Source organism: Marmota marmota, unplaced genomic scaffold (assembly GCF_001458135.2).
Source record: "Marmota marmota marmota unplaced genomic scaffold, marMar, whole genome shotgun sequence".
In the NCBI taxonomy this organism is placed as follows: domain Eukaryota; kingdom Metazoa; phylum Chordata; class Mammalia; order Rodentia; family Sciuridae; genus Marmota; species Marmota marmota.
This window is the reverse complement of record NW_026000222.1, coordinates 4,561,763-4,574,275: the sequence shown is the minus strand read 5'-3', so window position 1 is coordinate 4,574,275 and position 12,513 is coordinate 4,561,763. Positions and strand designations below refer to the sequence as shown.

General features: G+C 49.7%; 1 protein-coding gene across 2 annotated transcripts in view; it reads left to right on the top strand.

Moving 5' to 3' along the window:
• Cdh13 (cadherin 13) overlaps window positions 1-12,513 on the top strand; it is a 1,261,125-nt gene that overhangs the window by 785,095 nt on the left and 463,517 nt on the right. For both annotated transcript variants that reach the window (XM_048792348.1, XM_048792349.1), the window contains one exon: window positions 5,097-5,213. In XM_048792348.1, the coding sequence (XP_048648305.1) occupies window positions 5,097-5,213 (117 nt within the window). The remainder of the gene's footprint in view (window positions 1-5,096; window positions 5,214-12,513) is intronic.

Below are 12,513 nucleotides of genomic sequence, written 5' to 3'. Positions count from 1 at the left end.
GGTTGTTGTCCTCAGCTGGGTACCGTGGGAGCGAGCAGTGAGGACCAAGACCTGGACTAGGTCCCAGCCAACAGTCAGTCCAGAGCAGGCGTCTCACTATTCTCCTTGAGTCCGGGGACACCTTGCCCAATTAGTTCTACTCTGCACCTTGACAGGGGTCACAGGGGGACTCTCTGGAAACAGACTTATGACTCACAGTTCCACAAGGAGGTATGCTGGGCAGCGGGAAGGAGGGCAGGAAGGGGCGGGCAGAGGCTGGGAGAGGAGCAGCCTTGTGCTTGCAGGAGGCCTGTGCTACCTGGAGTGCGGTCCCACCTGGAGGCCTTCGCGGGCCCCATAACCTACCAGTCGTGGGTCTTGCCGCTTCCCTTCCTGTTTCACCGTCCCCACGTCAGCAGTGAAAAGAGGCCCAGTCCGTGAAAACACCATGAGATCATAACGTCTTCTGAATGTCCAGACAGATGCAGGCACACGGCCAGCAGGGGACTCAGGGTGGCCAGGGCGGGGTGAGCAGGGGAGGGATGGCGAGTGGGCAGGAGGTTTCTTTCGGGGTGGTAGAAATGTTCTAAAATTAGCTGTGATGATTGGGCAACTCCGGGAATTTCCTAATAATCATTAGGATTATTTGCACATTTCAAACAGGTGGATTCTATGGTATTTAAATCATACTTCAATAATGCTTTTAAAATGTGAGGGGGAGAAGGCGCCATCAGGGGAGCCCTCCCTTCCCTTTCTGCTGATCCCATGCTCAGCTTCACGGCTGGGGAGGCCCCGGGTGTTCCTGGAGGTCGGGGTTGGGGAGAGCAAGAAGTGCTCGCTTAGCTCCGGCTTTCAGTCTGACCACTCAGCGGTCACGATTTTTCTTGTGGTCAGGGCTCCATCATCCTCCATTCTCAGCCTCCCCATGGCTCACACGCACCTCACGCACAGTGAGAGCAGAGCTGGCTGCACAGTGGACCCAGCTGTCCAGGGTGTCCAGCCCCCTCCCGGGCCTGCTGCCTCCTGCCCTCCCAGCACTCTGCTCAGGCCAGGTGCTGCCCCACTGTAGCTGGGACCTGCCTCTGCTGACCCTCCTCCTGAGGCCCACGGGATCCTCCTCCTCCGTCCTCCAAGCCTCCTTCTTGGCCCTTCTGGGCCCCATCCTGAGGTCAGCACATCTCCCCTGCACACTGCCAGGCCCTCTCCACAGGGGCTCCTGAGCTGTGTGTCCCTGTCTTCTCTGAGTGCCACCCACCCCGACTCTGGAGCGCAGGCTCCCTGAGCACAGAGGACAGCTTGTTCTGTCACACTCTGCCCCTCCCGGGTGCCTCAAGAAGGGCGCAGTAGGTATTTTTTGAAGACACTGATGAACGAATTAATCAATAAATATAAATCTGGTCCCTTTTCATGCTCTTCCTCTATTCCTGCCTCCCTCCTCCCCGTGACTCTGGCCCTCCCCCATCACCCCGGCCCCTTTTCTGTCCCTCACAATTTCAGGGCTCCCTGTATTTCTCATATCTTCTTGGAAACTGTACAATGGGACACTGTAGGTAGCGTCCAGTTCCTCCTGAGCTTGGGGAATGGAAAAACAGATGAGGCTATAAACCCAAATTCATGAGACAGGAGGACGAAGGCCAGGGAGACGGGGGCTGTTCAGGTGGGGTCCACTTCTGCAGTAGCCTCTGGAAAGCCCTGTCCTGTGCCTGGAGCAAGACGGTCAGCAGCTGCTGCTGGCCTCTGGGCGGTCCAGGCTCCAGCACTCAGAGGGATCACTATCCAGAGAGAGCAGAGGCTCAGGGAGGATGACACGGCGTGGTGGCAAAGGTGTCCCCAGCAATCTCTCTTCTGCTCACCTCTGTGTGCATGTGACTATTCTGTGGCCCAGTGGCCATGTTTATTGGGTTGTGTGTTGTAGGAAGTGTGTGGGAAGGTGTGATGGGTGTTGTGGGCATGGGATGTGGGTCTGCTGCCTGGCAAGTGGTCGTGTGGGTGAGACCCTATAAGTGGATTCTGGTGTATGTACCTGGGTGTGTGTAAGCCCATAGACGTGTGAAAGTTTGTGTTTGATGTGAGAGAATATTTCATGTCCGCGTGCATCTAGCGAATCTGGAAATCCGGAAGTGGCTGCGTGTAGGCAGGTGTGCTTAGATCTGGCTTTAGGCCTCCCACTGAGAATGACTCACTCCTAAAAGGGACGCAGTGGTCACCCCCACTTCCTCCCTCCTGTCTCCTATGTTAAGTCCCATCCATTGCTTTTGTGCAGTTCTTTAGAGAGTACCGGCCATGCCCACGGGCACTTCCCCTTCCATTCCAGCATGTGAGGGAAAAGGGGGATTTGCTGTGCTCTGGGATCTGGAATGAAACGAGAAACATGTGGGTGTGGACTGTGCTCTCTAAAGTGACTCTGGTGAGCATGGTGGCACCTGGATCTGCCTATGGCCCGTGGCTGTCAGTCAAATCAGATTTGATGCTCCTAGTTGACTCCCATCACACAGAGGTGCGTGGCTTCCAAACACACAGACAGATGCATCAGCACAGAGCTGATCCCAGCAGACACCTCAGGAGCATGCGTGTCAGCACACATGCAGTGACAGACACACACACAAATCAGGCAGGCAGAACCACGGACCTGAAATTCAGTGATGGACAATACTGAGGTTCTGCCCACTACGTGGGAAGAAGGTAAGAGTGGGCGGAAGGAAAGGGTCCTGAGCCAGCCACAGTCCCAGGTGCACACCCTGGTGACTCAGTTGCATGCACAGGGAGCCTCTCTGGATCAGTCGCCGCCCCACAGCCTGTCAGGGCCGGAGGACCTTCCCATGGCTTGGAGCCCCCTCCTCTTCTTGGCAGTGCAGATTCAGGCTGACTGCCTGTGCTTGTCGCTCACTCCTGGGGTACTGTGAGGGGTGGGCCACTGGACTGGGAGGGGCCCTGGTGGGTGGCAAGGACAGCAGAGGTGGATATGGGGCTCTGGCCCATGAGGACAAAAGATCCCTCATCCGCAGGGGGAATGTAAGCAAGCCCTTTGAGAACAAGCCCAGAGTGTGTCCTGAAAAGGCAGCATGTCATCTCCCTGTTCCCGGGGGCAGCGAGTGGGGCCTGGTGGCTCCCTGCATTCGCACGGGATTCAGATCTCTCCAAGTGCCCTCCCAGACACTCCCAGACACTCCCTCATCCAAGGCTCGTGATTTTTCAGCTGTAAGCGAGCCGTGCGTGTTGCACGTGTTTCCCACTCTCTCTCCACCCTGGATATCCCAGCAGGATCTGACACTTGCGCACAGCAGTTTAGGGTGCATACAGCCCACTCTGTTTCCCGTCGACTTCTCTGTATCTCTGTTTCTACCTTCTGTGCTTTTTCTTTTATGCTTGTTTTTTTAAAAAAAAAAATATTTATTTTTTTAGTTGTAGTTGTCAATACCTTTATCTTTTTATTTTTATGTGGTGCTGAGGATGGAACCCAGGGCCTTGCACGCTCTAGGTGAGCGCTCTACCGCTGAGCCCCAGCCCAGCCCTGTGCTGGTTTTACCCTTCCTGCTCTTTCTTTTCCTGCCGTCTGTGTACAGACGCCCATCTGTCTGCCTCTGCTTGCCCATCGCATCTATTGCTTTCTTAGAGACCAGTCTTGACCTTGGGGGTCACTGAGGTTTTCTTTTTCTATACCATGTACTATTAACGTAGGACAGTGTGTCCAGTACAGTGTTCTCTATGTTCCTACATATTTTATCCTCTACCTTCTCTCTCCATTTGGGTGCATTGGAGGGTCATATGATCTCTCTGAAGTCTCTTCACTGATTAAGGAGGGTTATGATTGGCTCGGGGTCTGTTGTGAGAGACCTCGTCTCTGCATTGAACACTTAGATCGTTTTTCACTTTTGCCCCTTATAAATTATGTGTCACTAAGCATCTTTCTGCACACAGTTCTGTTCTTTGGAGTTGATCCTTTGGATGTATTCTCAAGTGAAATTACAAAGTAAAGGATGTGCACGTTTGCAAGGCTCTCAAAAAATAATGTTGCTCAATTGCTTCCACGAGAAAGTGTCTAGTTTATGCTCCAGCAGAATCAAAAGAGGGACTATTTATAGGAGCGTCCAGAGACCTAGCTGATCTTGGATTTTTTAAATGTAAATTTTCCTTTAAAACTATACTGTGCACACACACACCCACACATACACACACTCACACACAGAGACTCCTATGGGGCCAGGGGATAATGATGGCATGGAATTATTTTTTACCATGTGACTTTGATAGAAACTTGCCTAAAGTTTGAGGTGCTTACTTGTAGTGATATGGAAGAAAACTATAATTAGTATGCTCTGTTTACATTTTGAACATGATACTCTATTCAGCTCTCTTTCAGTCTTCTGCTGGGGTCAGGGAGAAAGCCTGTGCTTGGTGCTGATGCCCCCTGTAGTACCACCCAGACCCTTCTTTGCTCCTTCTAACAATAAAGCTCTCTTTCCATATGCAGAGGTTTCTGGCTCAACTTTTTTCATGTCTGTCGGTCTCCAGTGTACTTATTTTTATGTTTTCTTCTTTTTATATAATGTGATACTGGTGCTTGATCTAAAATAATTATATAAGATTCCCTTTGTTAAACACATGTATTTAATTAAAAAGGTGGGTTACCGACAGTGCTAGGCTGGGAGATGCCGCTTGGGGAGCACATTCTAGCCGCTGCCCTCCAATAGCGCCGCCCTTTGAAGAAGCCTGGGCTGCGCAGCTGCCTGACACCTGCCGTGGCTTGGAACTCTATGACTGCCCCTTGGTCCCTGTCCACTTGGGAGTCTAAGGACCTTTCAGGTGGTCATGGGAAGAGTCAATCAGTGCAGTTCCACCCAGGTGAACCGTCCCCTTCTTCAGTGGATTGAGAATGGAGACACAACCACTGAGGATCAGGAGTGTGCTGCGAAGGGAGGGATCTCAGGCAGGTATCATAGCTCAGTGACAGCTACTGTGAATCATGAGCCTGGTTCTAACTGTGCCCTTGGAATGCCAAGGAATTGAATCGGCAGTGTCCAGCCATGCACTGGTACAACAGAGGAGCCTGCTCTCAAGGCCAAGGGCTGTGCTTTCTGTGGGAGATTTTAATCCGTTGGTTTCCTTTTCTTTTTCAGGATATATTTAAATTTGCAAGAACTTCTCCTGTCCCAAGACAGAAGAGGTCCATTGTGGTGTCGCCCATTCTAATTCCAGAGAACCAGAGACAGCCCTTCCCAAGGGATGTTGGCAAGGTAAGTCAGAGGAATGACAGGTGGGAAAGCACACTTTCAATTAAGGGACCCGCGTGCAGGCCAGGCTGGCTGGTGACCAGCTGAAACTGGCCTCGACTTCTGTACATAAGAAGCCAGAGGGATTTAGGTGAGAAAAAAAGTTCAAAAGATCATCCAAAAGGCAGGGTGGGCACATGCGCAGACAGTACAACAGCTCTGAGTCTGGTGACCTGGAGATCTGTGTGGTGGGAGACATGCTGTGTGACATGGTTGGGTGCCCTCGGTTACCAAATGGACTCTGTTCCTGAGACACAATGGCCAGGTGACCAGCCAGACAGGGCCCTCAGGACAGCAGTGTTGACATGTGTCTTCACTGAGATCCTTGTTTTCCAAATGTCTAGGTCTAGCAATTCCACTGGGTCAGCTCTCTAAAAACTGAGCCAGATCAAGAGAATCCAGTCACCCTCCCCAGATCCAGAAACACTGTTGCACAAATCAGAACAACTGTGCTGGAAAGATGTAGTCCCTGTGAACCGGGCCACAGTCCTCCTGTTGACTTGTCTCAGAAACAGAATTTCAACAGGTTGAGTTTAGCGATGGGGTTGGTTGTTATTGAAGATTCGTAAATCAGGTGGCATCCCACCTAGGAAGTAGCCAGGCGTCCAGTGGAGCTGGCAGAAAGGGTTGGCAGTGAATACAGAAAAGGCTAAATGAGTGGGCATTTAATGACACTAAATGAGTGGGCATGTCAAAGTCACATGCCTTGTAGGGTTGCTGTGACCTGCTGGCTTGGCGACTGGGCCCCTTAAGCCTGGTTGCCATTTATGTGTTTGAAAACAGTGGCATCTTAAAGTTGACGGCGATCACATGGCATGAACATGACTCACTGTCTTTGGTCTGGTCTGTTGGACCAGGTGCAGGAGCTTAGTCCAAAATATTGTCTTCCTGTAAATTTAATTGACCATTTGCCAATACGTTTACCCCCCATTGGGCAGTCAACCTGGAGAAGCACATTTTAACCTGTGAGTTATTTTCTGGTGAACCTGAAATTTGAACACTGGCAGTTACTTGAATGAATGATCTTAATGGCTGGTGTAATTAGTCTACTAATTCATTTATTAAATAAAATGGACGGCCTGTTACACACCAGACCCCGTGCTGGGCCTGGGCGACTGTGGCTGTGAGCAAGTGGACACCAGTGCTCAGGTTCTACTGGGGTGACCGACACTCATTCTCATGAATAAGCAAATAAGCAAGAAAATTAGAGAATTAAGAGGGCTGTGAAGACAGAGCACGGTGACATGAGAGCAGGAGCCGGTGGCAGGACCTGGACTGGAGGGGGGGGGTGTCTGCACAGCTGGTGGGGCTGCTAGGGACGGTGACACTGGAGAGAGCTGGGAGGGTGAGACAGAGACAGCGTGGAAGGCCTGGGTACACACATCTTGGCAAAGGGAACTGCAGGGGAGGCCTGCGGTGGGCAGGGAGGAGAGCCTGAGGGGGCAGTGCCTGGGGACCCAGCGCCCTAAGCAAGGCCGATGGTGGAGGGGGTGAGAGGCCAGCTTCCCCGGGAGGCCCTGGAACATAGGGGTTTCCACAAGGGAGCAGCAGAGGCTCCCCAGGGAGTGAGTGGGACCCAGTGGAAGGAAGGGGAGGGATTGTGGTAGGCCGTGTGGGAGATGAGGGTGACTTGGAAATCTGTTTCTATTAGAAATCAGAAATTTATGATCCAACATCCTGGCAATCGCTATTAACTTCAACTGCTCCTGAGCCGAAGGTGGCGTTTTAATTCTGTGTCCATAGTATAGTTTCCTTCAGTCTCACAGTCAGCCCGCAGTCTCTTGCTGGGTGGCTTTCTCAAGAGTCCTTCCCAGAGCTGCTGAATGGCCCCGTAAGTAAGGTGCAGCCACCATGGGCCCCTGCACCCTTTCTGATGTTGCAGCCTCCAAGGGCCATGATGCCTTCACACTGAGGATCACCTCTTGACCCTTATGTGTACCCACTACCTAGACTCCACAAAGCCACTGCCTTTACAAGTGTGATAGGTGACTAATGTCACAATGTGTACGACCCCCAAGCCTCCAGGGGTCTCTTACAGAACAATTGCTCTGCCTTGCAAAAATCTGGTTTTCTTTTTTGTCTACACCCCTGAAGCAACACATTTTCCTCTCCATGCAAATGATTTTCATTCATTCTCCTTATTCTTTAAGTCTTCCATCTTCTCCTCAACAGCTCCGCCTGTACCTGATAAGCTGAGCTCATTACAGCCATGTAGGAGCACATGAGTGTCCCCAGTGAGTGCTAGGGAGTGGGGACAGGGCACAAGGGAGGAAGTGCTCTGGCCCACAAACACCTCCACCTTCACAAATAGGACATTAGACGCAGGTTTAGAATGCTTCTTGGAGAAGAGATTCTGTGGCTAACAAAAATGTAAACCCATTTGGGTTCCTTGGCTTCCCCCAGAAGCAGACCTTCAGGCAAGAATTCAAGCACAAGAGAGTTCATTTAGAAGGGGGAGGGGAGACCTGTAAGGAAGTGAGACAGGAGGGGCAGGAGCCAGGCAAGAAGCTCAGGTTCCAGCCCTCGACCATGTGGAGGCTCCAGTCTCAAGGGGAAGCTCCAGCAAGTGCCGTGAAGCCACTCTCGACTTACCCTGCCCACAGGGCAGGTGCAGGGATTTGTACACTGCTGAAGTATTCACCACCACCCCCCAGCAGCCTTGGGCCTGGGTGTGAATTCTCCAACACACCCAGCCTGCCCTGTGCTCTGTGCACAAGCACATCAGCTTCTGAGGCTTGGAGGCCTCTAGATAGAGGGGCCAGGGAAGTCTGTGAGGAGTTGGGTGGGGCCAGGGAACAGGTTCTGGCCCTGGTGAATCCAGCTCCATCACTCAACCTGATATAAACCCTCCTGCTGCAGCCTGGGATTTCTGTGTCTTTGTCTTATCCTCTGCTCTCCTGTTGTCTCTTGAGTTGACTTTCTTGTGTCCTTGGGCCTTTGAAGCCCAGTGTATTCCCCTCTGTCCATGTCACATCTCTGAAATCAACCCAGTTCTGGCCAACACACACACACACACACACACACACACACACACACATTCAACCTCTGCTCCCTATAAGGCCCTGTGTGGGGAACCGGAGGCGTATTGATGAAGGAGACAGACAGAATCCTTGACCGTCTGGGCTGCAGAGCAGGGGCCGTGTCAGCCCATTTGCCCAGCAGCGTGCTCAGCACTTCACATTTCCTTCATTGAGTTCCTGTGGCCACCCCACAAGGGACATCTCCCAATGCCAAGGAGGCAACGAGCCTTGGAGGGACCAGGCAGCCCATCTGAAGCCGCACGGCGGGTTAATAGCAGAGACGAGCTTTGTGTTGGCTCTTTGAGGTTTCAAAGTCTCTGCTCTTCACCAATACGTGCAGGGGCCGTTTAAGCCAGGCTGAGAGACCTCTTCCATGTGATGTAACGTGCTCGCTCGCTGACAACCGCTCCCTTTAAAGCAACATTAAAATAAGTGTGATTCTTTGGCATGCACCAAAAGATAAGATGCAGGATGCATGATATTCAAAAGAGAAGTACACTAAATGGTATGGTAAAATGGCATGGTATGGTCTAGTTGGCGAGCATGTGGATTCTTGCTGCAAAATTCTTTCAGCTTTCCTATATGAATTCATAATTATTAGAGAAAATTAAGTTTAACTAAATATTAGACTGTACTAAATGACACAGGAGTTAGCATGACGGTATAAAGACACTTACCTTACATTTCAAGAGGGTGAATGGAGACTAGGTATCTGTTCTTGATTTTGTTTTTTTGATCATTCACAATCTGAATTTCTTTGTTTATGTTTTTAAGTTGTTATTGGTGGTGCAGCATAACTATACATAACAGTAGGGGGTTCATTGTTGCATATTCATGAATTCCTGTAGAAAGAGTTCCCAGTAGCCACGGTGGTCACAGACCCCAAGAGCAAGGTGCCCAGGGAGGGAGCCCATGGGTAACTAAAGACCATGGAGAAGCTGGAAGGCTGTGCGGTGGCTCCAGGATCGACAGACTCCCCATGATTCATTTATCTGCCAAGTGATTAAATAGGCGGTGGGCAGCGGATTCCTGGAATCTGGGGGGGGGGGGGTGCTCCCCATCACAGAGGGAGTCCTCTTCCAACCTCAACTGGCTGTGTCATGCTGCTTGCCCCGCCTGTTGGTCAGGAGCACGAGATGAACCAAGCTTTGGGGACATGGCCCAGCACCCCCAGCTGTGGGAGAATGGGTTGCCTCTTTGTTTCTGGCTCTTTCCCATCATACTTCTGCCTTAGGAAAATCTCTCCATGTTTCTGAAGAAAGGGGAGACACCCTGGAGGGCACAAATGCACTTCCTCAACCCCCTGATTTCCCTGGTTTTTGAATTCAAGACAGAAGGGAGGAGCTGGGATCATGTGCCCTGAGAGAAACATGCTGCCTCCAGCAAGCACCTCCCCCACCCTTCAAAGTGTGACTATTTCAAAATTTGGGCCATAAATAATTTCTCAGTTTTTCCAACTTCTGCTGATAAATATTTGATTGCGTCTTTAGAGATTTTTTATTTTGGGGGCCTGACTGATGGGGAACGGGACTGTAAGTCTTGCGTGACAGCACAGAGGTCTTTGGGAGATGTATTTTATTCTGTTTTATATTAAGTTTGAAAGACAAGTCATTTATGAAATGCTTATTAGATATTCTACTTTCATCACAAACCCTTTTCATCAAAACCAATGAGCGCACATTTTACTGAAAATCCATTTTTTATACACCTATAAATTGGTAGAATGGGCATTTGGAAGGACATCTCTAACCCCGGATGGAAGGAATATGTAATTGGACCATGTGCTCTCTGAAAAGGGAATCAACATAGATCATTAGACCAAATCGTGGAAATCACTCAAGCGGGGCTCTGCTTTGATTGTGTCATGAGTATGAGCCCTACAGGAGGATGATTTACCGCAGTTCTGGGAGATTCTGCAGAGGTCTGGAAGTCGGGTTTATTAGAGGCCTCCCCACAGCCAAGGATTCCTGTGACCCGCTATGCCTACTGCTACAAAGAGGGGCCATCAAGTCGAATTTGCTTCGCTCCATTTCATAGGCATTTGCATCTTTGGAACCCATGGTGCCAACTGCAGCCTCAGAAGCTGGACCGGAAGCTTAGGCTGGGTCCCCAGCGCCCCTCCTCACCCTGTGCAGAAGTGCAGGCTCAGCATGGCTGGCTCTTTCCGTGGCCTCGTGTTTTTTATGCAGTCAGCCTTAACCCTCTGCCCCTTTTAAATCCATTGCTTCACACCCTTTGTCAAAAGCTCCATGCACACTTGTCAGAAGTCTCCCTCTATTCAGTTTTTCCCTTTTAAGGAAACTAGCAATGATTATACACCCCATATAGCTAGTACACAGGAGAGAAATTAGAATACAGGGGATCCAAGATGCCCAGGGGCTCAATGCTCAAAAATTCTTCTTGGAATGAACCTCAGCGTTGATCTCTGCATTCAGTCTATGAGTGTGCCAGTTGTCCATATGCCTTTCTGCTTGCATGTCCTTGAACTCTTTCCTCTTCCTGGACACATTCTGAGCAGCCCTTGCCTGTGCTCTAGGAGCACTTACACCACTGCAGGAAGTTCTGCATGACGCCGTCCAAGACCACTCCCCATGTGTGGCTAGTGACCACTTGAAGAGTGGGTGGTGCAGTTGAGGAAGAAGATTTTTAAAACTTAGTTCCAACTTGAAAACTAAGACTTGATGTAATTACTGGGAAAACTATATAAACGCAGATCGAATATAATGCATGAATCCGGATGCCCCATGAAGGTAAGATGCACGACAGATTTCAAAGACTACACACGCGAAGATTGGAAGACATCTCATTCGTAATGTTCGTATTGATTCCCTATTATAATGAAATATTTTGGATATATTGGTATAATTAAACTCAGTGTCATGTGTCTCTTTTTATCTGGTTTAAAATGTAGCTTCTAGGAGAAAAATTGATTTAAAAGGCCCATTGTCTTTCGACTGGACAGTGTTGGCCTACAGCCTAAAGTCATCCCCTTTGTGGAATTTTTGTTTGATCCCTTCTATACATGGCCTCTCATCTCTGATGGCATTTACGTGTTTTGAGCAGCTCTGTAATTTCTTTTGCCCTTTCCTTCCCTTCCTCTTGACTGTAGTTTATTCAGCATGGTGGCCTGGTAGAGTGCCTAACACACAGAGGGGTCCCTGCTACCGTCCCCTTGAATTCTAGCCATGTCTATGGCTGGCTGCATAAGCATTCACTGGCTACTGATTAATTAAAGTGATCATAGCCTGGTTTGTTGTTAGAATAGAATTAACAGACCATTATATGATCAGTCTGGATATTTCCAACAAATTTTAATTTTCTACAATGGCATTGAGGCCACCAGTTAAATTGCTTGGCTGTCAAGCATTATGTCAGGTCATAGAAGCATTCTCAACAGATGGAGGTGAATTTGATGTTGATGGGTTTTACACATGTGTGAGCATGTGCATGTGGATAGAAGGAGAGAGAGAGAGAGAGGTGTGCATACCTGGGTTTCTGGACTTACTGGTACATATGATGATATTTTAAACATGAAAACACTTAAATCTTTCACAGCTGAACAGAGTCAATCCTGTTTTGGCTATCTAATAAAAGCTGTGTTCACCATTAGTGAGTGCTGCCCTCCTTCTGCAAAGTTTAATTAATGATAAAACAAATTGAGTTGTTTTGGTTTTTTGCCAAATGCATGTATAGGCAAAAATGTCCTCCATGATACACATCCAGCCAGGAAAGGCCTCCGAATGGAGGGAGGAGGCAGCATTTTAACCCCGAGTTTATCACCTTTTCAGTTCTCAATTGGAAAGCTTCCTAAGGCTTTGATGTTATGCACATTTGGCCTCAGACTAAATTTATATTTAATTATTTGTGAACATTAAAGGAGCTGGTGTTTCAGCTTGAATCAGCATCCTGGACTTGGGGGGCGCTGGGAAGCGTTCACATTCAGCCAAGTGTTCAACACCTGATGAGTGTCAGATCTGAGCGGAGCACGGCCGGCCCTCATCTGTTCATCCTCACGCCAGCCCTGTGGCGTGGGTGATGCTGCACCACTCTCAGATGAGAGGCTGAACCTGAGAGAGGTTAAGTAGCATGCCCAGGGTGACCCAGGGAAAGGGGGTGGGGCTGAGACCCACACCCAAGACTCTCCAGGGCTGAGTCAGTGGTTGACCCACCACAGTGAAAGGGACTCAGTGTCCTTGGGCCCCTGCCATGTGCATCGCACAGTCACAAGGATTGCAGTCCGACTC